Below are 23,336 nucleotides of genomic sequence, written 5' to 3' on the forward strand. Positions count from 1 at the left end.
ATTTATAGGTCTATAATTTTTAAAAATTGCAACCCAATTATGTAAGGTATTTTACATTGCCTAAATAAGGTTTCTATTAATACATTTAAAGGTATAAGTGGAATAAAAGTGACGTTACAACGATTAAAACAGATACCTGTATTTATTAAACTGTGTAAAAAAACGGTGATTAGTATTATTATTCAGCAAATGACTGAAAAAAAAAACGTTTGCATTGGGTTTTTATTACTGTTCCAAACAAGGACCGCTATTGAAATTTAATGCCCTATTAAATGTCCCTCGCACTTTGGGCAAATAAATATATTCACATTCTCAAGCACTCATCATGAACCCAATCTGATTTTCATTAAAGGAAGTTTGCGTGTTGCTGATTTTGGAAAGACAATGCCTTTTATTGGAGTTTTCCTGATCTTTTGAAAATCAGGAAAACTCCAATAAAAACACAGAATTTGTTATATAAACTTCTGTTTTCGTGCTTTTCCCCATTCTCATATCCTGTTTTTAAATGGTTCTCTAAATTCTACGAGGAATAAGAATAAGAAATACATCAAGCTCTAAATTCTACGAGGAATAAGAATAAGAAATACATCAACTTTATACATTTTTTACGGTTGAATATTTTATAAATAAATTTAGTTGATACGGAACTTATTCGGAATATCTACTATAAAGAAATATTAAAATTTTTTTATTAAATTTCCGAAGAAAGAAAAGAAAAAAAAATGTCATCATCGAGTCGTATAAAAAACAAAATTAAAGAAAAAAACATTTAAAAAATTACAAGATAAATGTGATATAGTAAAAGAAAATGCATTAAACAGCTAAAATTAATTCGAACGAAGATAATTAACATTCACTTAAACAATTTTTTAAAGAAATTTTTAAATTATTTTTTTAATTATTAATTTTCCGGATAAGCTTTACTTCTTGGAAGATAAATTTTCAATCATTTTTATTCGAAGTTAAGTAAATAAAAATAAAATTCTTTCGTTCCTTCGGAGATTGTCGAGTAAATGTTATAAGTTCAATTCAGTTAGAGATAATGATTAGTGATTTGCTCTGGATTTTATAATTAAATTTACGACTTAAATGCTTTACAAGTTTACTTCTTAATCGATACAGGAAACGTTCACGAAAATATAAAATATTTTCCTTAAATTAAAATATAAGTAAATTTGTAATTAAGCCCTGTCATCTGATAAAAATTTTAACAATTGTATTATATTATGTAATAAATTTCGTTTTCAGTCTGATGAAATAATGCAAACCCAATGCTATCTTTCATCAGTTTAAATATTTAATTCAGAGAATAAATGTTATATATAGAAAGGATCATGGACTTAATGAAGATTTTATTCGTGGTTAGCATTTCCAAATTTTTATAAAACTCATCTCTAACCTTAAAATTAAGCTTTTTGCCATTTTACAATAATTAAAAAATTTTTATAACAAAATCTCATAACAGATGGCGCCACACACAATTTTATTTATTATAATTAAAGATATACTATTTTAAAAGTTATTTTTTAAATAAAATTTCATAACAACCGGGAAAGTTTCGCCTGATTTTTTTATATAATTGATTTAACGTGTCCTTTTAANTAGCAATAGAGTCGTGCCGGTTATCTATCTAACTACTTTCAGGGAAAAGCTTTGAATTGAAATAACATGACTTTCAGTCTGCATTGAAAGTTTATATATAATTAATCAGGGCCTCATACTCCTAAGCTTTCAATATCTGGTCTCGTCTCTCATCTATCTAACTTCGTTCTCGAAATTAAGGAAGGACAGATAGATAGACGACAGTGGGAATTTATAGGTCTAATGTTTTTTTTTTTTTTTCAAATTGTACCCAAATAGCATACAAAAACAATAACAGACGCGTAGATCCACATCAATTCCCTAAAAACCGATGCAAACCTATAAAATTACAATGTATTTGACTGGTTTATGTTGTTGCGGAGTCTGTAATCTAAAAGAATATATTAAAAGTACACGAATCAGTAAATACAAAGCTAGCTAAACACTTTCTCCATTTGTAAAATATATTTATCTAGTTATTTTATAAGAACATTGTGACATCATTAAAAGAAACAAACTATTTTCTGTTTGGATTCAAGCTTTGATTCAGTAAATCACAATTTTTTTTAATGCGAAATAATTGACTATTTTGGGAAATTAATGTCGAGAACAGGAGTTAGATAGATGACAATCGAGACTCCGTTTAACTATATATAAATTTCCTGTATAGACCGGAAGTCATGTGATTTCAGTTCAAAAATTTCCCCCAGAACGGTAGACGACAGGCATGACTCTATTATTGTCAGGAAAAGTATGATGTACAGGGGTAATACACTAATAATTTGAGATCCAGATCATACATTTTAAATTAAACAAATTAAAAATTACAACCAGGCATTTCTTTTAATTTTGTGGATTTACTTCGATAATACAATAAAATTTTTGATCATCGATGCCAAATCAATTATCTTTATGTACGTTCGAGTGTCGGTCCGTTATCTTTACGTATCCTTTGGGTGTCTTCTCATTACTTTTCTCTGCCTTTTAGTGTTCGTCCGTCGTTTCTTTATCCGTTCTTTAGTAAATTTCATCTTTAAATATCGATTTTTTAGTCCTTTCTGACCGTTGCTTGATAACTTTTTGTAACAGACACCTTAAATATAATCTTACGATATGATTTTGGCGACAATTAAGCTAATCAAAATATTGCAACATAGTAATTTTTAATAGATTAGCCAAACTAATTTTAAGATAATACAATTTTCTTGATCCATCTTTAAAAATCGCGTAAGATCGTACAGAATGAGAAGAATCATCGTCGACTTTTCTTGATGAATTAATAAATTTGAATAAGATAAAATTATTCTTTTACATCTTAAATTTATTTATAAGTTACAAAAAAACAGCAAAATTAATTAGAAGAATGTGTTTAAAAATTCTATCATCGTCTAAATATCTTTAATGATATATAACAAAAGATACGACCATACAGAATTGATACATTTATATTTTTAATCAAGAAAATACCAAAAAACCTTAAGGCGAAATAAAAAAAAATGAGTAAACCAGCTTCAGGAATATCTGTTATTGACAGTTTGTTTTTTTTTATTTTTATTTTACAAGTAAATTGTTTTTATTTTCAAAATAAGATAGTTCTATTATTAATTCAATTACATTAAACAAACCGAAAAGACAGCTTTATTATGCAAGTAAAATTCATAATATGGAAGATTTCGATTAGAAAACATATTTAAAGAGAACTTAATTTGGATACTAATTAAAGTTTTCCTAATTAAAATGAACTTTAATGATTTACAGACGAACAGATTATCAAAATGATGTATTAGATTAATGAGTGCTCATAATAATTCATAAAAATCGATATGGGAATTTGAGACAAGCGCCACCACTATTATAATATGATAGTAAACCTCAATATCCACTCATTCGCTTCTCCAACTGAGCAGCATGAACATCAGTTATCATCCCAACTACACTAACTCCGATTCGTTCTCTTCTTCTGGTTTCTATATAGCAGCATCGTTCCTCTTTCTCATATGGTTCTTCGGATGTTTTAATAACTTTCTTGCCATTTTAGCTATCGTTTCCGATCGATGTTTGAGAACTCCGATGAATGGAATCTTGTTGAATCTCAGTTTGAGTGATTTGAGTATATCCGCTTTGGGAACTCCTTTGTCTTTTATAGCTGCGCTCAATCAGAGATGGCCTTTTGGACAGTTTCTCTGCTACTCTTATGGCTTTTTTATGACATTAACAGGTGAGTCGAACATTTCTAACTTTCCACTGAAGATTTTGACGATTTTTAATAATATTTTTCAATACGTCGGACAGAAAATCGAAGCTTAACTTGTCGTCGTTTATCTGTAACTAGACTGATTTTCCGTCATTATTTTAATGTTTTTCTCGTAATTTTCTTCAGATTATTGAATAAATATCTGACTAAAAAAACAAAAAAAAAAAACAGATATTATAAACGCTAAGAAAATTTAATATAAATTATATTATTAAAAGTTTTTAAAATTAAGTTAAAATTATTAACCGTATTAAATTAAATAATTGATTAGTCTTTCTCAGTGGATGATGCATTTAATTTAATGGTATTGTTTAAATACGAAAACTATTTTTCATTTAAAATTTGAATTTTATGAAAATATAATCTGTTTATTTAATGAATAAATCAAATTCTATCCATAAAATCTCAGAGAATATTCGAATTTTGTTATACGTAGAGATTACTTTTCAAGTGTTTATTATTGTTAATAATAATAATAATAATATTATTTTTTTTAACTTTTCGTTACCTGAACTAATATTAGTAAGATTGCCTATCGATTTACTATTGAATCATTCGTAAAAATAAATATATATTTGTTTTAAATGACAGATTCAGGAGCAAATCTCAAAGGAGGGAGGGATAGCCTCCGTTATCAACCCCTTAATTCACGCTTGTCTTAGAATAATTGCTTTAAAAATCAGTTTAAAAAAATAATAATGATAATAATAATACAAATCTGTAGTTATCTATTAAAATTTCAATTATAAAAGATTTAATTTACAATTTGTTTTACAAAAGTTTCGGATTTAAATTTTCGAATGCCTTTAAACAAAATATAGTTTAAAAATTGTTTATTCTACTTTTTATTTTATTTACATTAATTATTATATGATTTAGTATTTTAATATAATAATAATAATAATTGTAATTACCACTAACATCTTTCTTTAAATTTTAAAGAAAAAATTAAAGTAAAATTCTAAATTATGTGTTCTTTTTTAACATCTTGTTACTAAGTTCACTTAAGTTATATATATATATTTTTTTAATGAAAAAATAAATATATTTAAATATTTATCAAGTTTTTTAACAATATTTTTCTGTTGGAAAAAGGTAATATTTTAGAATAATTCGAAAAATATGCATCAAGGGATCTACGCGAAACATTTTAATTGAAGACTACCGAGAATTTTTATTAAATTTCCCGTTTAAATAACGTTGAAACTTCATAAAAATTTCACTTTAAACGAAAAGAAAAATAAAGTATTTAAAGTTTAATTAATTAATTAACTTAAATAAAACTATTTAAGTATGGTATTTCACGTATATTCTAATACAAACCATTTTTTTAATAAATAAATATTTCATACGCCGTTATAACCGAAAACCATAAATTAATACAATGATTTATCGCTTAGAAATAATACAATAAATTGTATACATCCTTATTAATTAAACATTAATAGAATAATACCGAAAATAAAGTGATAATTATAAAATCTTGAGGAACAAAAGCTAGGGATTAAATTAATTAACATTAAAATAATGATTGATAATATTTAAAATACGATAAGTTATTACGTTCAGTGATGAAATTATTAAATTATTTAAGTATTTTCTGAAAGAAATCCGTAAAATTTAGTACTCGGATCCCGATAATAGCATTAAAAAGTGAATTATAAAGTCAAAGTTTTGCCATTTATAATACTAAACTTTAATTAAAGATTTAATAAATTGAATGTATCTATTCGTCTAAATAATAAGTGAATTAATAAATCTTTTAATTGTATTGATAATTACAATAATTTAAACATTTAATCAGTTTAAATCGTTTTAAATAAGTAAAAGGTATATAAAAGTATTTTTGATATCGATCTTGACGTTGAAATTTAATAAAGTGTATCAGAAATTCAATGTCAATGGAAAAAAACTTGTCTAGAGTACTTAATGAACTTGTACAGGATTAAATTTCTAGTTGAAGTAATCTACGAGAGCTGACAGAGACTTATATCATGGATATTATATTGAGTAAATAGTCTAATTGTTTCAAGTTCAATGGCGAATAAAATTCTATTTTATAAAATATACGACACACTTTCTATTAATTTTTTTAAAGTTTTATAAAGAATTGAAACTTTTCTAATTAGTTTTTTAAGTATTTTATTCTCCTGAGACCAATTAGAATTGTTAATTCTAGCATAAAAAAAGTTTCTTCTTATGACGTCTGAACATTTATTAGAAAATGTTTCAGTTTGTCCGACTTATTTTGAATAAACGGCTGGGGTTAAAAATACGGTTTTGGTATCAAATTAAAGCTCTTATCCTATAGATGATGCCGCTTATGAGAGATTTGGGAATGGGGTAATGTTACGGACGAAGTGGCTAAGTCTGTGGGACGAACAAGGTGAGTCGGGTCCCACTTCCTGTTAACTTTAGCACGAGCAATTTAGTGTTTTACAGTTTAATTATTGAAAATGCTAAGGTCAATAAATGTACAATTTAGTTACTAAAATCGCTGTTTTGATCACCCTCTCCAAATTCAACCTTATCAACCTTTCACCCCCCTCAAAAGCCCGATACATGCAATTAGTTTTATCTATATTTATCAACGGATAAAAGATAAGAACAATAAATCTAATAAATAAAAAAATAAGTAAGATTCTAAAGTTTTTCATAAAATGTGCTAATTACTTAATAATTAGTTAATTAATTAAAATCACTAATGATTTAATCATCGTGTTCTTTTTAAGTTAATTACGTAAGAAAAGATGCGAGATGAAATTTCGTGATTATGATATTTGACTTAATTATTAAAAAAAAACTTAATTGTGGTAATTAACTTCTTAAAACTGATTCATTTGTTTAATTAGACACTTTATCTAATTATGAATTCATGCTTAATTAAAATTCAAAATACAAATTATAAGAACCGAACTCTTTGATTTTTAATATGTATTATATTACATGTTACATGTTATATAATATGTATTATATTACATATTATATTATATTACAAGTTAATTAAAGTAAAATTATCCAATAAGATAACATTAAATTTCGATAGAATATTATGTTCTGTGTATATAAAAATGGAAGAATATAAAGTTAATAAGATAAACATTACATTTTACATCAGAAAGAATAGAATATTATTCTAAAAGTATTGCTACTTTAGCATTAAAAAAAAAAAATTGAATAAATTTTTAATCCTGTAACTTTATTTTAGATGATAAAATTTAATGAAGAAAAAAGTGTAGTTTCTCGTAAACGAGTGTACGCTTTAAAAGAAAGATTAAATATGTTTTTGTTAATATTTATAGTTGTATTGATCTAAAACCTTTTAGTGCTCTAAATAACAATAAAATATTCAAGAATTGAAACATTAAAGAGTATTTTTATAAGAGCTATTTAAGACAATTCATCTTAAAGCTAATCGTAACCTTTCTGGTTATTCCAGCAATTGACGGTAAGAATTTAATGCTTTTCCTATGGGAAAAATCTTTTTATAAAAATTCTAGAAACGGAAGCAGATAGAACAAAACAGTTTATTGCTTTAGGATCATATTCTATTCTTGTATTAAGGTATAGTTCGGAATACGAAAATCCAGCTCTTTACTTTAGAAATTCCTCCCTTATTTCTATGTATTATATCCAAAACATACGAATAATTTTCTATATTTGGACTCTATTTATGAATTAATCTACATAATGATTCTCGTCGGATTAGAATCTTACAGAGCGGATAATTAGATATACAGCTGTCCCTTGATAATCCGACAGGTATGGGACTAAAGGGGTGTCGGTTTACCAAAAGTGTCCGGATTATTGAAAGTGATTACATATTTGGCATTGTTTTGCTAGCAGTAGCCTACAATATTCCCTATTCCAACTGTTCGAACAGAATTACTCACGGAAAACACACAAAATGTGTCATCGTGTAAGAATTTGGTGGGGAGATTTACGTTGCGACATGCTTCTGTGCAAGCAGACAAGTAACGGGGACGGGTACCTTGACGGGAGGTGCGTCGGACTACTGAGCATGTCGGATTACAAAACGTCGGACTATCAAGGGACAGCTGTAGTCCAATAAACATGGTGGAAAAAGACTAGTTTGTACCGTAAGAGGTGGTATCATAATCTGTGGAGACATTATGCTTAATGATCACACTGAACTCCACGTTTTTACCAGGGATACCATTACTGCAAGAAGGTGAGATTTCGAAACCCTTATGTTAAATTTTTCTAAAATGCTGTGTATAGTGGGAGATTAACCATTATACTGAGTAGGCTAAAACCTAGGGACCCGAGAGTAAAACAAAAAAAATTCATTGATATGTTATTTAACCTAACTTAAAATCATTTTAGTCAATTCAAAAAAGGGATACGTTAGGGGATTCTTACTATTGCGCTGTGTAGAGGCCAGGGTGATAATTAATCCGCCACTGGTTATGGTGCAGATTTCACTTTCTTGGACGATGATGAAAGAGCATATAAAGTTTCACTCGTCAATGACTTTCTTGACAGTGGAAATATTCGTTGCACGGAATTGCCAGAAGTATCGTTGGACCTAAATCCTATAGAATATAATTCCGTTAGCCTCTACCAAGAACACTAGGAGCGTCAAGATGTTCGTTGACTTTGCTCCCGACAGAGCCGATAAACGACGTTATAACAGCATGAGTAATCGTTATGTAGCGTGTGTGCGTGCGGGAGGCAACCACAAGTCATATTAATCACTTTCTGTGCAAAAAAAAATTACCACAATTGTTTTTTTCATTCGATTTGATTCAGATTATATTTATGAAAAACTGATATGACCACCATTTTGTTTTTATTGTGGTAATAGGTAGGAGATATTTCTATATCTTAATCTACATAAATCTAAAATTTCATCCTAATCTTCCCAGAATGTTTTTTTCATTTAACATAAAAAATTAAAACTTTATGATAAATAAATAAAAAAAACTTCTAAGAAATGTCCATCTTTAATAATAAATGTACAGTACAATTTCTAAATTTTAAGCTACTAGCCATTAAATTCAAAAAAAAATAAAATAAAACGTTATAGACAGACTGAAATTTTTAACATTAATTTATATATTTTAAATCAATGTTAAGAATTTTGTACTTTAAATTTAAAAATTTAAGATTTTTGCATTTAAAAATATTCAAAGAGCGTGTGTAAAAGTGAAATTAAATTACTCGAAAGAGCTGTTATATAAAACTTTTTAATGGGTTTACCTCTTTCAGTTTCGAACAAACAAATCTTACGTTTTCAATACAGAATGTAAATAGTTTGAAAATAAGCATTGAATTCAATGCTGTTCCAAAAGAATTCAATACGGTAAGTAAATGATGTTAAATATAAAAAGTTTGTGGATATTTACATATATATAAAGTCTACTTTCTTAATTTAATAATACTTAAAATTATATTATGTAAACTTTTTAATATTTTTTTTAATAATTGACAGATGTAACTCAAGTAGCACAAGAGAAATTGAAGATGTTAAATAAGCTTATACACATTTGAAACTTAATTTTTATTACAATTATATAAAAACTTATAGTTATAAACTTTATAATTTATCATTTTAAAGTTATATATTTGAAAATTATAAATTTAAAGTTAGAGAAATATAACATAAACCTAAATTCCTCAAACTAATCGAGTAATATTTTTGAATGGATGCAATCGATATTCAAGAGTATATTTAAAATTATCAATTAAATAACGTTAGAGACAAGACTATATTATTAATTAATATAATAACTCAACACAAATTAACACCACATATAAAAATTATTATTAAAGATAACACAATTTGTAATGCAATCAATATGCTCGACGATATCATTAATTTATGAGTTTATTATTAATTTTTTGAGTTAAAAATATAATTTAATGTTTGATATTAAAAAAAAAATTTATAAATAAATACCGAAGAAATCTAATGGACGAAAGTTTGGAAGTATTAAAAACTTGACGATAAAAAAAAAATCCAGCAATGAGTTGCTTAACTTTCCCGGCAACATTTGTTGGCGTCATCTGTTACGATATTTTATTATTAAAAACTTTTTTTATATATATTTTAAACTTAATTTTGAGGGTAGGTATGGGTTTTATAAAATTTATAAATGCTAATAACGAGTAAAATCATCATTAAATCCGATACACACGATCTCCATTATCTCCCCACCCCCTCGACCTTTAACCATCGAAATTTAATAGCGTTAATCCCCCTAATAAGCAAACCTAGCTGCAAAATTTCAGAAACTTTCGACGTAAAGTACACGAGTTATTAAGCTTCAAACAGGGTAAAAAAATCGTGTCTCCCCCCAAACACACTGATGTCTATACATACATAAATTACCCCGAATTTTCTTGCATTTCTCGACGTTTCAAAGTCCCTCGAGTCCAAAAATATTTTTTGGGGGGTCATTTTTTTTGACCAACGGCCATATTTTCCCTCTGTTATATATATATATATATACAACCAGGAAAATAAAAACGAAATTCCATTAATTAATCAAATGCTTCACAGTTCTTAGAATACGAAGAACGATACATACAGCGATTTGATTCTTCGGAAATTACCGAAATATTAATAAATAATTACTTAGTCTATGTCGTCGCGAATTTAATCGAGTTGTAACGATTGTTATTAATTAAATAATGGTAACGAATTGTTTTCTTGAAACAGGAATGACAGCAGTGGGAACAGTGACAGTAATAGCTGTGGAAAGATACATAATCCTGTCCAGACATTATCAGTCAGTGGGTCTAACTAAAGAAAAAGCCGTAGCGTGCATCGTGTGTATTTGGATTTATTCACTGAGTATGAGTTTACCTCCTCTGTTCGGCTGGAATAGATATATACTAGAAACACCGGGTATAGCTTGTTCTGTGGATTGGGAAACGAAATCTGTAACCAACACTTCCTACATCATTTATATCTTCATTCTTGGTTACTTCGCACCCGTCCTGATTATGGCATCCTGTTACGGCAAAGTCATATACATTGTTTGTAAGGTGAGTATACTGATCGATCATCTTATTTTGGTTATTTTAAATTGGAAACAAAAATATAATCGTATCATTCTTAAGCTCTTTTCATTCGATTCTAAAATTTCTAAGAGATTTTTATTACTTTCAATTTATTTTATTTGTATTTTACGATTTATTTTTATCTTATTCTTAATCGATTATTTTACGGAATTTCATTAATAAAAATATAATTTAATTATTATAAATATTTCGATAGATTAACGATGATGAAAATTAATTTCGTTATACTCCAATTTAATTAGCTTTTAGAGCAAATTATATTAGAAATATCATAAGTTTATTGAGGAATTATATTTATTTACATAAATGTCTTACAGTCTGTACATAAGTTAAAAATATTTTTTTCTTTTAAAGGTAGAGCTAAAATAATTTTCTATTTCTGTAATATAATTTGGAAACCAATTTTGGTAGAGTAGATACCGATATAGGCCTATAATATAGATTTCTATTACCAAGGTTGAATCGATTATTATCAATAGTGTTAAAGAATAGTTTCCGTGTCTTATCTCCGAGTCTTTAGAAAGATTGAGATTAAACACGAACCTTTCTTTCTTAACAGAAATTGTAATGAAGTTTTCTTTTTGAATTTCCATAATTTTATTTGTTATTTCTATAATATGTCCAATCGGAAGTAAAGAGCTAACGAACCCGTTATTTACAAAGTGTTATCGCTCATTTGAATACAGTATAGTACATACAATTCATCTTTGTTTTATAAACTTGGAATTAAAACGTTCGCTGTTTTGTCCGAAAAAAAAATGCCTAGGCGAAATCGTAAGAGTAATTGTTCTTATTCTTTCAGATCTGATCAATTTTAATTGATCAGATCTGAAATAATAAGAACAATTGAGATCCCTGAAGACCGTGAAAGCAACATCGAGTAAGAATGACTTTTTTAAGGGCTGCAGAAACATCATAACGTCAAGCTCGAGGGTATAAACTATAATTAATTCGTTGAAATATTAGTAATACTACTTGATTTCTTGAAATCTCTAGTTTTTCTCTTATCAATTCTTCAATCTCTACTTTCTCATAAAAAGTATCCGTCATGCTTGACGGGAGAATTTCTATTTATATAATACTTGTTGAAAATATAGAAAATACGGTTATATCCGGAAATTGTTTTTGCTGTATTTGATTCGAATATATAGTAAATATCGCGTAGTAATATTCATAGCAAAGTATTACAAAAATATATATTACTATAGTGGAGAATAAGTGGAGAATATAGTGGAAAGATGACCAAACTCCTAGTGTTTAGGAAACAGAACTTATCTATTTTTTAATTATTATTCCTGTTATTAGTGATGAAAGTTCGCTAAGAAATTCTGTACTCTATTTCTGGTGTAGTGGATATAAAACGGAAAGAGAATAATAACTGAAACAGATTTTTTAAATGATTCTGTTTCTGGTTTTTAATGATAGGAAACGAAGCATTAGAGTATCAAAAATCATATTAAAATCAGAAAAATTCTTTGATTATATAAAATAATAAATAAATAAATAAACGAGATATATAAAGGTAATAAAATATTTTCATATTAACATATAAAAGTAATTTTAAGACTATTGTATATATATCCATATTTTAATATTAGAATTTATTGATTTAGAAATGAAGAGTAAAATTTGACGCGTATAAATGGACTTTTGGGACATAAACGTCTAAAAATATACATTTAAAGAAGAAAAAATATTCAAAAATTTTCTTCAAAATTGTCTTCTTTATATAAATTTCTTTGTAGTTTAAATATTATTAACGGAATAAATTTAAAATATCAGTAAGGTTCAAATCGAATTTTATAATTTATTTAAATAACCATTTTAAATATATCTGATTGAATTTTATTCGGTATATTAGCTTGACAGACTTTAATGAGATAGAATAACAATTTAGTTATATCTAGTAACAAAATATTGCAGTTGTATAGAAGTACAGAGAAATTGTAACGACAGATTCGTGCGTAAAATGTCACTTCGAACTTCTCTTATACTGAAGCTTCCTTTACATCATAAATCGATTTTTCAATATTGTTTGTGAAAATATCAATAAATAGAGATTATTATGAGTTTTGCTTGTAACAATTTCGAAAAAATTAAAAATATATAAAACTATAAGACTCTTCTGACTTCAGAGGTGATTAAAACACTCAAATAATCCTTAAAAAGTGTTATTTTAATGTTTTAATCTCAAGAAAGGATTATTTTAATTCTTACACTTCATCTTACATCATACACTTACGATCATACGATTATAAGTTATGTAACAAATGTATTTCGCCAAAGTGACGATGCTTCATCCTCCTTAGTGATAATCACAATTTATCATCACTGAGGAGGAGAATCACAGCTTATTTACTACAATACCGTTGATAATTAATATATCAATGATAAAACGAATATGAATTTGAATTAAATTCACCGAAAATATTTCTTATAATTGTTATTCTCTTGTCTTTCTTACCACTACATACGTCTATTATTTATCTTCTTTATCCTTAAATTGTGTTATATAAAACTTTTATAAATAAATTATTTATAGTGTAATCAGAATATTTAAAACGAATCTAAATAAATTACAATCGTATAAAACTTTAATTCTATTAAAATAAATTGGAAACAAACGAATTGATAACTTTAACCGCTAAGAAATGTTTTTCTTTAAACAAAATACGCCTATATATTTTTTAATTATTTAAAGTTTAAAATATCAAAGATAATTCGATAATTGAAGACTATAATTAATTATTTAAATTATTCGGATATTTATTTCACTATTACTAGATTTAACTTTTCTATTTTTAAATATTTTAATGAGGGTTTCTTTTATCTTTATTTTTCTTGGAAATACTTGAATTGAGAAGAGTAAATGAGAAAGGATTCTTATTCCATTCTGCATACGGTTAGAGACAAATTAAAATTTTAAATGCAGTTTATCATTTTCCTCTTTAACATTTTATATTTAATAAACGACAATTATTTATTGTGACATCGTCATAATGCCAGGCTGCAATTTTTAATCATATTCTTAATTTATTTAATTTAAAATACAGTACTCTCTGTGTTCTCTATCTCAGACATGCTTCTTCATTATTCCTGTTTCCTATTTTACTGTCATTGGTCTTCAGCCTCCATGAACATCATCTTTCAGACCTCTTAATGCTCTCTGAACTAAAAGGGATCCTTAATAAATATTTTAGAGCAAAATTGAGACAATGTGTCCTATGCGCCAGGTAGTAGGCTACCCGGCATATACACTACATTAGGGGAAGTAAAGATGCATCCCATCTTGGCACAGAAAATTTAAGAAAAAGTATTTACAGTAGTGTATTTAAGCTATCCTCATCATAAGATAACTGTGGCAAGATATGGCATATATAAATACTGTAATAAATTGACCATTTATTATTATTATTATTATTATTATTATTTTATAAGCTTAATATGAATATTTTTTAAGTTAATGTTATATATAATTTTAAATATAGCAATTAATTGTTTATATTAGTTTTTAAATAAAATGATTATATAGGCTATATTTAGCAGTGTGGTGTTGGCAATATATGCAAAGGTGCTTGTTTATTAATAGAATCGGTTGATAAAATGTTATTTTAGAGCAATTGAATTGCTTAAATTGACAATATTTAGGTGGAAATTTCAATATGTTCCTGCTTATCAATGTTTGAGGATTGTCTTTTTATAATATTTATTTTTAAAGAAGTTATTCTACCGTCCGATATTTCAAGCCAGAATAATTCGGATCAAGAATCCATTGTCGTTTAATGTGAAGTTAATGGGCACATTGTCTATTAAAGCCGCTTTAGCAGGTAACGTGTCCAATGTACTGGATGAAAACTAAGTTCACGAAAGATAATATAACTCAGCTGAACGACTGACAATCGTAGTACTTACTGTTCTCTCAATTAGTTGTATTTCTTTAGGAATTAGCACAAGATTGCTGTTGTGAACAAATCACACAGGAACTTTCTTTTTTTTTATGGAAAAACTAAGTTTATTTTCTATAATTTAGAAAGAATATGCCCCTCTTCGGACCTATTTTATTAAATATATCGGCAAATGTAAGAAATTACAGAATGGGTATACCTGTAAAAATAAATAAAATTTCGTTAAAATGTATAGAAAGTTTTTTTTCTGACTAAAAGGTAGTAAAACATAATTAAAAAAAACCTTTAAAACCAATAAAAACTGGATAAAAATAAGGTGTAAGAGCATTCACTGTATGTTTGTTAGAATGTCTGATGTTTTATACAATACAGTGAATTAAAATTGGTGGGGGAAGGGGAGAACTGTAGAAGTAAATTATTATATTCTTTCTAAATTATAGAAAATAAACCTACTTTTTCTATCAAAAAGACAGTTCCTGTGTGATTTGTTCACAACAGCAACCTTGTGCTAATTCCGAAGGAAATACCACTGATAATCGTACTTTTTCTTAACTAAAAGGAAATTATTCATAAAAAAAGCATGCTAATTATTAAAAGAAAACTTGTTAATAGAGAGGTTACGGCCGAAGTTTTCAACGCAAAAACGTGTACGTCGGACGTTTAGCGCCGCCTTCCTGTAAGTCTAGAAGTTTGACAATAAAGTTTGGAACGTCGAGCATGATTCCACTGACGTTCTAAACGCCATTGTCAAACTTCTAGGCTCACAGGAAGGCGGCGCTGAACGTCCGACGTTCCAGTTTTCGCGTTGAAAACGTCGGCAGCAACCTCTCTAATAATAGAATTAAAGTAATAAAATTAATAAATAACAATGTTTCATATATTATTATTTGTCCTTTTAGGGACCAAAGATGATAAAGAATAAGAAGAAAGCAAAAGCTGAACAACGAGTGACAATGATGGCAGCAGCTATGGTAGTTTGTACTCTAACTGCTTGGACACCTTACGCAGTGGTATCATTAATGGTAACTACAGGATATTCCCATCTCATAGGTCCCATAGCGTCAGTAGCACCGGCCATATTCGCCAAAACTAGCGTTATATACAATCCAATTGTATATTTCTTCTTAAATACTCAAGTAAATATGCTTACAATTTAGAACTATAGAATTTTATTAATCTAACTAACATTTAACAGTTTATTTTTACAGGTTAATAAATCTCTTAAGAAAAAGTTTCAAAGAAGGTCTATAAGAGAGAGAAATGAAGATTTTTCTGTAACTACTAATTATTTTTATACAGTGGATAGCATCAAGCCAACTGTAGCAGTAGCAACGAGTGTTCCAATTAAATCCAAGAAATCTCTCAAAACTGACACTTCTAAAGTTTAAATAAATATTAAATATAAAGTAAAATTAAATAAAAAAATATATATAAGAATTCAAAAAATTTATGTTTCCCTTATCTAATANATTATTTAAGTATTTTCTGAAAGAAATCCGTAAAATTTAGTACTCGGATCCCGATAATAGCATTAAAAAGTGAATTATAAAGTCAAAGTTTTGCCATTTATAATACTAAACTTTAATTAAAGATTTAATAAATTGAATGTATCTATTCGTCTAAATAATAAGTGAATTAATAAATCTTTTAATTGTATTGATAATTACAATAATTTAAACATTTAATCAATTTAAATCGTTTTAAATAAGTAAAAGGTATATAAAAGTATTTTTGATATCGATCTTGACGTTGAAATTTAATAAAGTGTATCAGAAATTCAATGTCAATGGAAAAAAACTTGTCTAGAGTACTTAATGAACTTGTACAGGATTAAATTTCTAGTTGAAGTAATCTACGAGAGCTGACAGAGACTTATATCATGGATATTATATTGAGTAAATAGTCTAATTGTTTCAAGTTCAATGGCGAATAAAATTCTATTTTATAAAATATACGACACACTTTCTATTAATTTTTTTAAAGTTTTATAAAGAATTGAAACTTTTCTAATTAGTTTTTTAAGTATTTTATTCTCCTGAGACCAATTAGAATTGTTAATTCTAGCATAAAAAAAGTTTCTTCTTATGACGTCTGAACATTTATTAGAAAATGTTTCAGTTTGTCCGACTTATTTTGAATAAACGGCTGGGGTTAAAAATACGGTTTTGGTATCAAATTAAAGCTCTTATCCTATAGATGATGCCGCTTATGAGAGATTTGGGAATGGGGTAATGTTACGGACGAAGTGGCTAAGTCTGTGGGACGAACAAGGTGAGTCGGGTCCCACTTCCTGTTAACTTTAGCACGAGCAATTTAGTGTTTTACAGTTTAATTATTGAAAATGCTAAGGTCAATAAATGTACAATTTAGTTACTAAAATCGCTGTTTTGATCACCCTCTCCAAATTCAACCTTATCAACCTTTCACCCCCCTCAAAAGCCCGATACATGCAATTAGTTTTATCTATATTTATCAACGGATAAAAGATAAGAACAATAAATCTAATAAATAAAAAAATAAGTAAGATTCTAAAGTTTTTCATAAAATGTGCTAATTACTTAATAATTAGTTAATTAATTAAAATCACTAATGATTTAATCATCGTGTTCTTTTTAAGTTAATTACGTAAGAAAAGATGCGAGATGAAATTTCGTGATTATGATATTTGACTTAATTATTAAAAAAAAAACTTAATTGTGGTAATTAACTTCTTAAAACTGATTCATTTGTTTAATTAGACACTTTATCTAATTATGAATTCATGCTTAATTAAAATTCAAAATACAAATTATAAGAACCGAACTCTTTGATTTTTAATATGTATTATATTACATGTTACATGTTATATAATATGTATTATATTACATATTATATTATATTACAAGTTAATTAAAGTAAAATTATCCAATAAGATAACATTAAATTTCGATAGAATATTATGTTCTGTGTATATAAAAATGGAAGAATATAAAGTTAATAAGATAAACATTACATTTTACATCAGAAAGAATAGAATATTATTCTAAAAGTATTGCTACTTTAGCATTAAAAAAAAAAAATTGAATAAATTTTTAATTTTGTAACTTTATTTTAGATGATAAAATTTAATGAAGAAAAAAGTGTAGTTTCTCGTAAACGAGTGTACGCTTTAAAAGAAAGATTAAATATGTTTTTGTTAATATTTATAGTTGTATTGATCTAAAACCTTTTAGTGCTCTAAATAACAATAAAATATTCAAGAATTGAAACATTAAAGAGTATTTTTATAAGAGCTATTTAAGACAATTCATCTTAAAGCTAATCGTAACCTTTCTGGTTATTCCAGCAATTGACGGTAAGAATTTAATGCTTTTCCTATGGGAAAAATCTTTTTATAAAAATTCTAGAAACGGAAGCAGATAGAACAAAACAGTTTATTGCTTTAGGATCATATTCTATTCTTGTATTAAGGTATAGTTCGGAATACGAAAATCCAGCTCTTTACTTTAGAAATTCCTCCCTTATTTCTATGTATTATATCCAAAACATACGAATAATTTTCTATATTTGGACTCTATTTATGAATTAATCTACATAATGATTCTCGTCGGATTAGAATCTTACAGAGCGGATAATTAGATATACAGCTGTCCCTTGATAATCCGACAGGTATGGGACTAAAGGGGTGTCGGTTTACCAAAAGTGTCCGGATTATTGAAAGTGATTACATATTTGGCATTGTTTTGCTAGCAGTAGCCTACAATATTCCCTATTCCAACTGTTCGAACAGAATTACTCACGGAAAACACACAAAATGTGTCATCGTGTAAGAATTTGGTGGGGAGATTTACGTTGCGACATGCTTCTGTGCAAGCAGACAAGTAACGGGGACGGGTACCTTGACGGGAGGTGCGTCGGACTACTGAGCATGTCGGATTACAAAACGTCGGACTATCAAGGGACAGCTGTAGTCCAATAAACATGGTGGAAAAAGACTAGTTTGTACCGTAAGAGGTGGTATCATAATCTGTGGAGACATTATGCTTAATGATCACACTGAACTCCACGTTTTTACCAGGGATACCATTACTGCAAGAAGGTGAGATTTCGAAACCCTTATGTTAAATTTTTCTAAAATGCTGTGTATAGTGGGAGATTAACCATTATACTGAGTAGGCTAAAACCTAGGGACCCGAGAGTAAAACAAAAAAAATTCATTGATATGTTATTTAACCTAACTTAAAATCATTTTAGTCAATTCAAAAAAGGGATACGTTAGGGGATTCTTACTATTGCGCTGTGTAGAGGCCAGGGTGATAATTAATCCGCCACTGGTTATGGTGCAGATTTCACTTTCTTGGACGATGATGAAAGAGCATATAAAGTTTCACTCGTCAATGACTTTCTTGACAGTGGAAATATTCGTTGCACGGAATTGCCAGAAGTATCGTTGGACCTAAATCCTATAGAATATAATTCCGTTAGCCTCTACCAAGAACACTAGGAGCGTCAAGATGTTCGTTGACTTTGCTCCCGACAGAGCCGATAAACGACGTTATAACAGCATGAGTAATCGTTATGTAGCGTGTGTGCGTGCGGGAGGCAACCACAAGTCATATTAATCACTTTCTGTGCAAAAAAAAATTACCACAATTGTTTTTTTCATTCGATTTGATTCAGATTATATTTATGAAAAACTGATATGACCACCATTTTGTTTTTATTGTGGTAATAGGTAGGAGATATTTCTATATCTTAATCTACATAAATCTAAAATTTCATCCTAATCTTCCCAGAATGTTTTTTTCATTTAACATAAAAAATTAAAACTTTATGATAAATAAATAAAAAAAACTTCTAAGAAATGTCCATCTTTAATAATAAATGTACAGTACAATTTCTAAATTTTAAGCTACTAGCCATTAAATTCAAAAAAAAATAAAATAAAACGTTATAGACAGACTGAAATTTTTAACATTAATTTATATATTTTAAATCAATGTTAAGAATTTTGTACTTTAAATTTAAAAATTTAAGATTTTTGCATTTAAAAATATTCAAAGAGCGTGTGTAAAAGTGAAATTAAATTACTCGAAAGAGCTGTTATATAAAACTTTTTAATGGGTTTACCTCTTTCAGTTTCGAACAAACAAATCTTACGTTTTCAATACAGAATGTAAATAGTTTGAAAATAAGCATTGAATTCAATGCTGTTCCAAAAGAATTCAATACGGTAAGTAAATGATGTTAAATATAAAAAGTTTGTGGATATTTACATATATATAAAGTCTACTTTCTTAATTTAATAATACTTAAATACGGTAAGTAAATGATGTTAAATATAAAAAGTTTGTGGATATTTACATATATATAAAGTCTACTACTTTAATTTAATAATACTTAAATCGACCAATCAAAAATTACTTTTCTACAGTATAGGCTATTCAATATATAGTATCTGAAGTGTCTTGACTATAATTATTTCTTTTGTAAAGTTCACAAAAAGTACTGGAATCTATTCTTATTTTATTATGGGAACCAGGAAGCTTATTCTAAAGTGCACCTATGAGTACTAATACCTCGCCCACCAAGCGAGAGGTTGGGAAAACTCAGACACATCCCCTATTGTTCAACAAAGTTCGTTGTTATCTGTCCACAAGGTCACCATTACGGCACCTTGGGCGTTAAATAATAGTTCAGACGAATTGGATAAGGCGTTTTTACCTAACAGAATACTGGACGCCTACAACCTGTACTGGCCATTGTCGATGAAACTCGTCTCTTTTTATGTTTCTTACGATTGTTACACGTGGAAAATGAAATTTTCATTCGAAATTAAGCAATTTATTCATTTCTGTCTCTAATTATACAAAAATTACGTCTGTTATAAAGAAACCAATGGTAGTATAAGAGAATATTCGTTATGTTTAATGTTTATGCCTTTTTTTTTTATTAAAATTCATATTGTAAGTCACAGTAAAATTCTGTCTATTTAATACGTTTCGCTTTATTTTGTGCATACATATTTATCTCGCATTATCTAATTCACATGATCTAATACTGGAAATAATTAAATTTTCGAAAATAACCATTAAAAAAACAACTAATTTCGAGAAAATAACTTATTTATTTGACCAAAATCAATCCATCAATGTCATTTTCGATTGAAGAATTAAGATAAAACATACCAAACCAATATAATCGTCTCCAAAATGCTTCAATAATTTTATAAAAAGTAATTACCCCCCAAAAAAAGCAATTTTATTGTATTAGAATCCTACTAAAATATAAAATTATATTAGATTAATTCTTTATGAATATTATAATAGATAATATTATATAAATACTGTAGGCCTATTACTAATTTTTATTCTTAATTAAATCATTAAGAAATATTAGTTAAATATCACAAATATTTATAGAAAATAGTATTTTTTAATAGTTAACACTATTAAAATCGAAGAAATTTTCCGGTTATCAAACAATTCCCGTTACAAAAGTTCATCTTATTCACTTCCCTGTGAATCAAAATAACTTTCAGACCTTAAAAAAACCCTTTCTAATGATTCTTTACTTTATATTTTGTGTGTTGACATCACTACTTTTTACTGATAAAAATTTATGATGTATTAAACAAATTATGGAATAAAAATATTAGATAATAATTATCTTCTTACCTTTCTAATCCTTAAATTGGTAAGTGTTTTAATGAATATTATCCTTACCTTGAGGCGTGTATTACTGAGCATAAAGTAATAATGACTTTTTATCAATATTGAACGTTATAGAAAAATATTTTCCGCATTCTTTAACATTTGTTATCTGTCATTAAAAATGAACTTTTAATTCGGCAAAACCTTTTTTTTTTTTCTTCTTTTCCCATATGAAACAGTTAAATGTATCAATTTTCACGAAGCTTTCCTATGACAATGACCTTTTCCTTATCTAATTAATGTTACGTGTTTAATTACATTAATTAAATAATAAATTTTAAAAATTCAATAGGATATATTAAAATATAAAACTTTAGAATCCAATAAACTTATTAATTTAATTACATAACTCATTAACAAACAAGTTCAATATATATATATATATGATATAATTAGAAGTTCATTATTAAGTCTATATTAAGAAAAGAAACAATATTAAATTCTATTTTTAGTAATAAACTTTAAGATAAACGTTGTAAACGTGTCAAAATTTGATTTTTCTCACGTTAGCTATCATATTAAAGCGAAACAGATAAGCTGTTTCAATCAAGTGTTCGTCTATAAGAAAAAAGTTTTTTTTACTTTAATGCAGAAACCTAAGTAAAATACAGGATTTTACTTATGACCGATAAGAAATTAAACTCATAAGCACGTTACCAGGCGTGTCCGGAAATATAGAGACCGCACCCATGATAGCTGTATTCTAAAATAGGCTGTAAATCATATTATTGTCTTTTTTTTTTTAACTCATCTAAATAAAATCTTTACGAAATTTTAATAAAAATATGTAAATTTTTAAATTTTAAATCAAAATTACAATTATATTTTTTTTTAAAATAACATTGTTTCAGTTAAAGAAACACATAAATGTATATATTAAGTGTATCACATTAACAATACTATAAGGCTATATCAAATTGTAAGAAAAAAAAATAAAATAAAATTCAGCTTTTAGGGGGTATATTATTTTCTGTTTTTCTATAGTCTAGTATATTTCTACTTAAGAGTTGAATCACGTCGTGCCAACACCCTTAAATATTCCATAAGATGTCAATTTTCATTATTTTCGGTGTTTCTCTTAGAACAGTTAGGATATGCACTATTGCATTCTATTTTTCTTCTTATATGTTACATCATTAAATTTATCTAACAATAGTACATTACGCTACATTTGCAGCCTTTGACATAACTCGAAAAAAAATTATTATTTTTTTTATTCGATTTGACCGAAACTTTTATAGAACTAACCATACACTGGTTTAGGAAATATATTTAAAGTGTAAAAGCACTTAAAATTGTAGAAAACTCACTCCAACGATACTATAAAATGTATAGAATAAAGGAAGAATTTAATTCTTGAATATAAGATATAATTATAAAGTAGTGTCCTATTGAATTTGTGATTATATTTATGATCGTGTGCATTTAAAAAATGAAAATTTTGAGTAAATAGTGTTAGAGGATTGGAATCTTTTTATTTAAGTTGCTAATAATTTCTTGGGTGGGTCAGCTCTCTATACTCCAGTATTTGTTTGCTTGTTTCAACAGGTTGTCCTGTCACAGCTAAAAACCACGTGATTCACTTCAGGCGATGATCGGGTTAATAACACCTTGTATTGGTCTTCCTGATTACACATCACATGGAAAGTTTCGGCCGAAAACCATACTTACGCGGCGAAATTCGATATCTTTCTTCAGAGGATAAAATTACATTTAAAACAGTTTAACCGCATAATTGAAGATAACTTGATATTATAATTATTCGTAGAATAATGATCCTCGAAATGTATTTTTCTTTTATATAATACTTTTCCTATTATTACTTCATTAATATATATTACTATATATAATATA

General features: G+C 27.2%; 3 protein-coding genes and 1 long non-coding RNA gene across 6 annotated transcripts in view; all 4 read left to right on the top strand.

Moving 5' to 3' along the window:
• Positions 1-3,448: 3,448 nt before the first annotated feature.
• Positions 3,449-16,219, top strand: LOC111631423 (rhodopsin-like). Its single transcript, XM_023375657.1, has 4 exons — positions 3,449-3,799; positions 10,521-10,849; positions 15,690-15,926; positions 15,999-16,219. The coding sequence occupies exons 1-4, from the start codon at positions 3,490-3,492 to the stop codon at positions 16,176-16,178; spliced, it is 1,056 nt and encodes a 351-aa protein (XP_023231425.1). The 5' UTR covers positions 3,449-3,489; the 3' UTR covers positions 16,179-16,219.
• LOC111631424 lies at positions 7,192-9,342 on the top strand. Its single transcript, XR_002757699.1, has 3 exons — positions 7,192-7,283; positions 9,068-9,161; positions 9,291-9,342. It is a non-coding gene; the product is annotated as an uncharacterized LOC111631424 (long non-coding RNA).
• Positions 16,220-18,026: 1,807 nt separating the features above from the next.
• LOC111631427 (opsin-3-like) overlaps positions 18,027-23,336 on the top strand; it is a 15,141-nt gene continuing 9,831 nt past the window's right edge. For 2 of the 3 annotated variants that reach the window (XM_023375662.1, XM_023375664.1), the window contains exons 1-2: positions 18,033-18,124; positions 19,909-20,002. The gene's annotated coding sequence lies outside the window, so the exon portion shown is untranslated. Of the gene's footprint in view, positions 18,125-19,908; positions 20,003-23,336 lie in introns of all 3 variants that reach the window. The other variant, XM_023375663.1, reaches the window with a different exon arrangement.
• LOC111631414 (medium-wave-sensitive opsin 1-like) overlaps positions 18,810-23,336 on the top strand; it is a 6,606-nt gene continuing 2,079 nt past the window's right edge. Inside the window, exons 1-2 of the mRNA XM_023375649.1 lie at positions 18,810-18,868; positions 19,909-20,002. Coding sequence (XP_023231417.1) covers positions 18,810-18,868; positions 19,909-20,002 — 153 coding nt within the window. The remainder of the gene's footprint in view (positions 18,869-19,908; positions 20,003-23,336) is intronic.

Source organism: Centruroides sculpturatus, unplaced genomic scaffold (genome assembly GCF_000671375.1).
Source record: "Centruroides sculpturatus isolate CEXI.00-Female unplaced genomic scaffold, Cexi_2.0 scaffold526, whole genome shotgun sequence".
Classification (NCBI taxonomy): Eukaryota; Metazoa; Arthropoda; class Arachnida; order Scorpiones; family Buthidae; genus Centruroides; species Centruroides sculpturatus.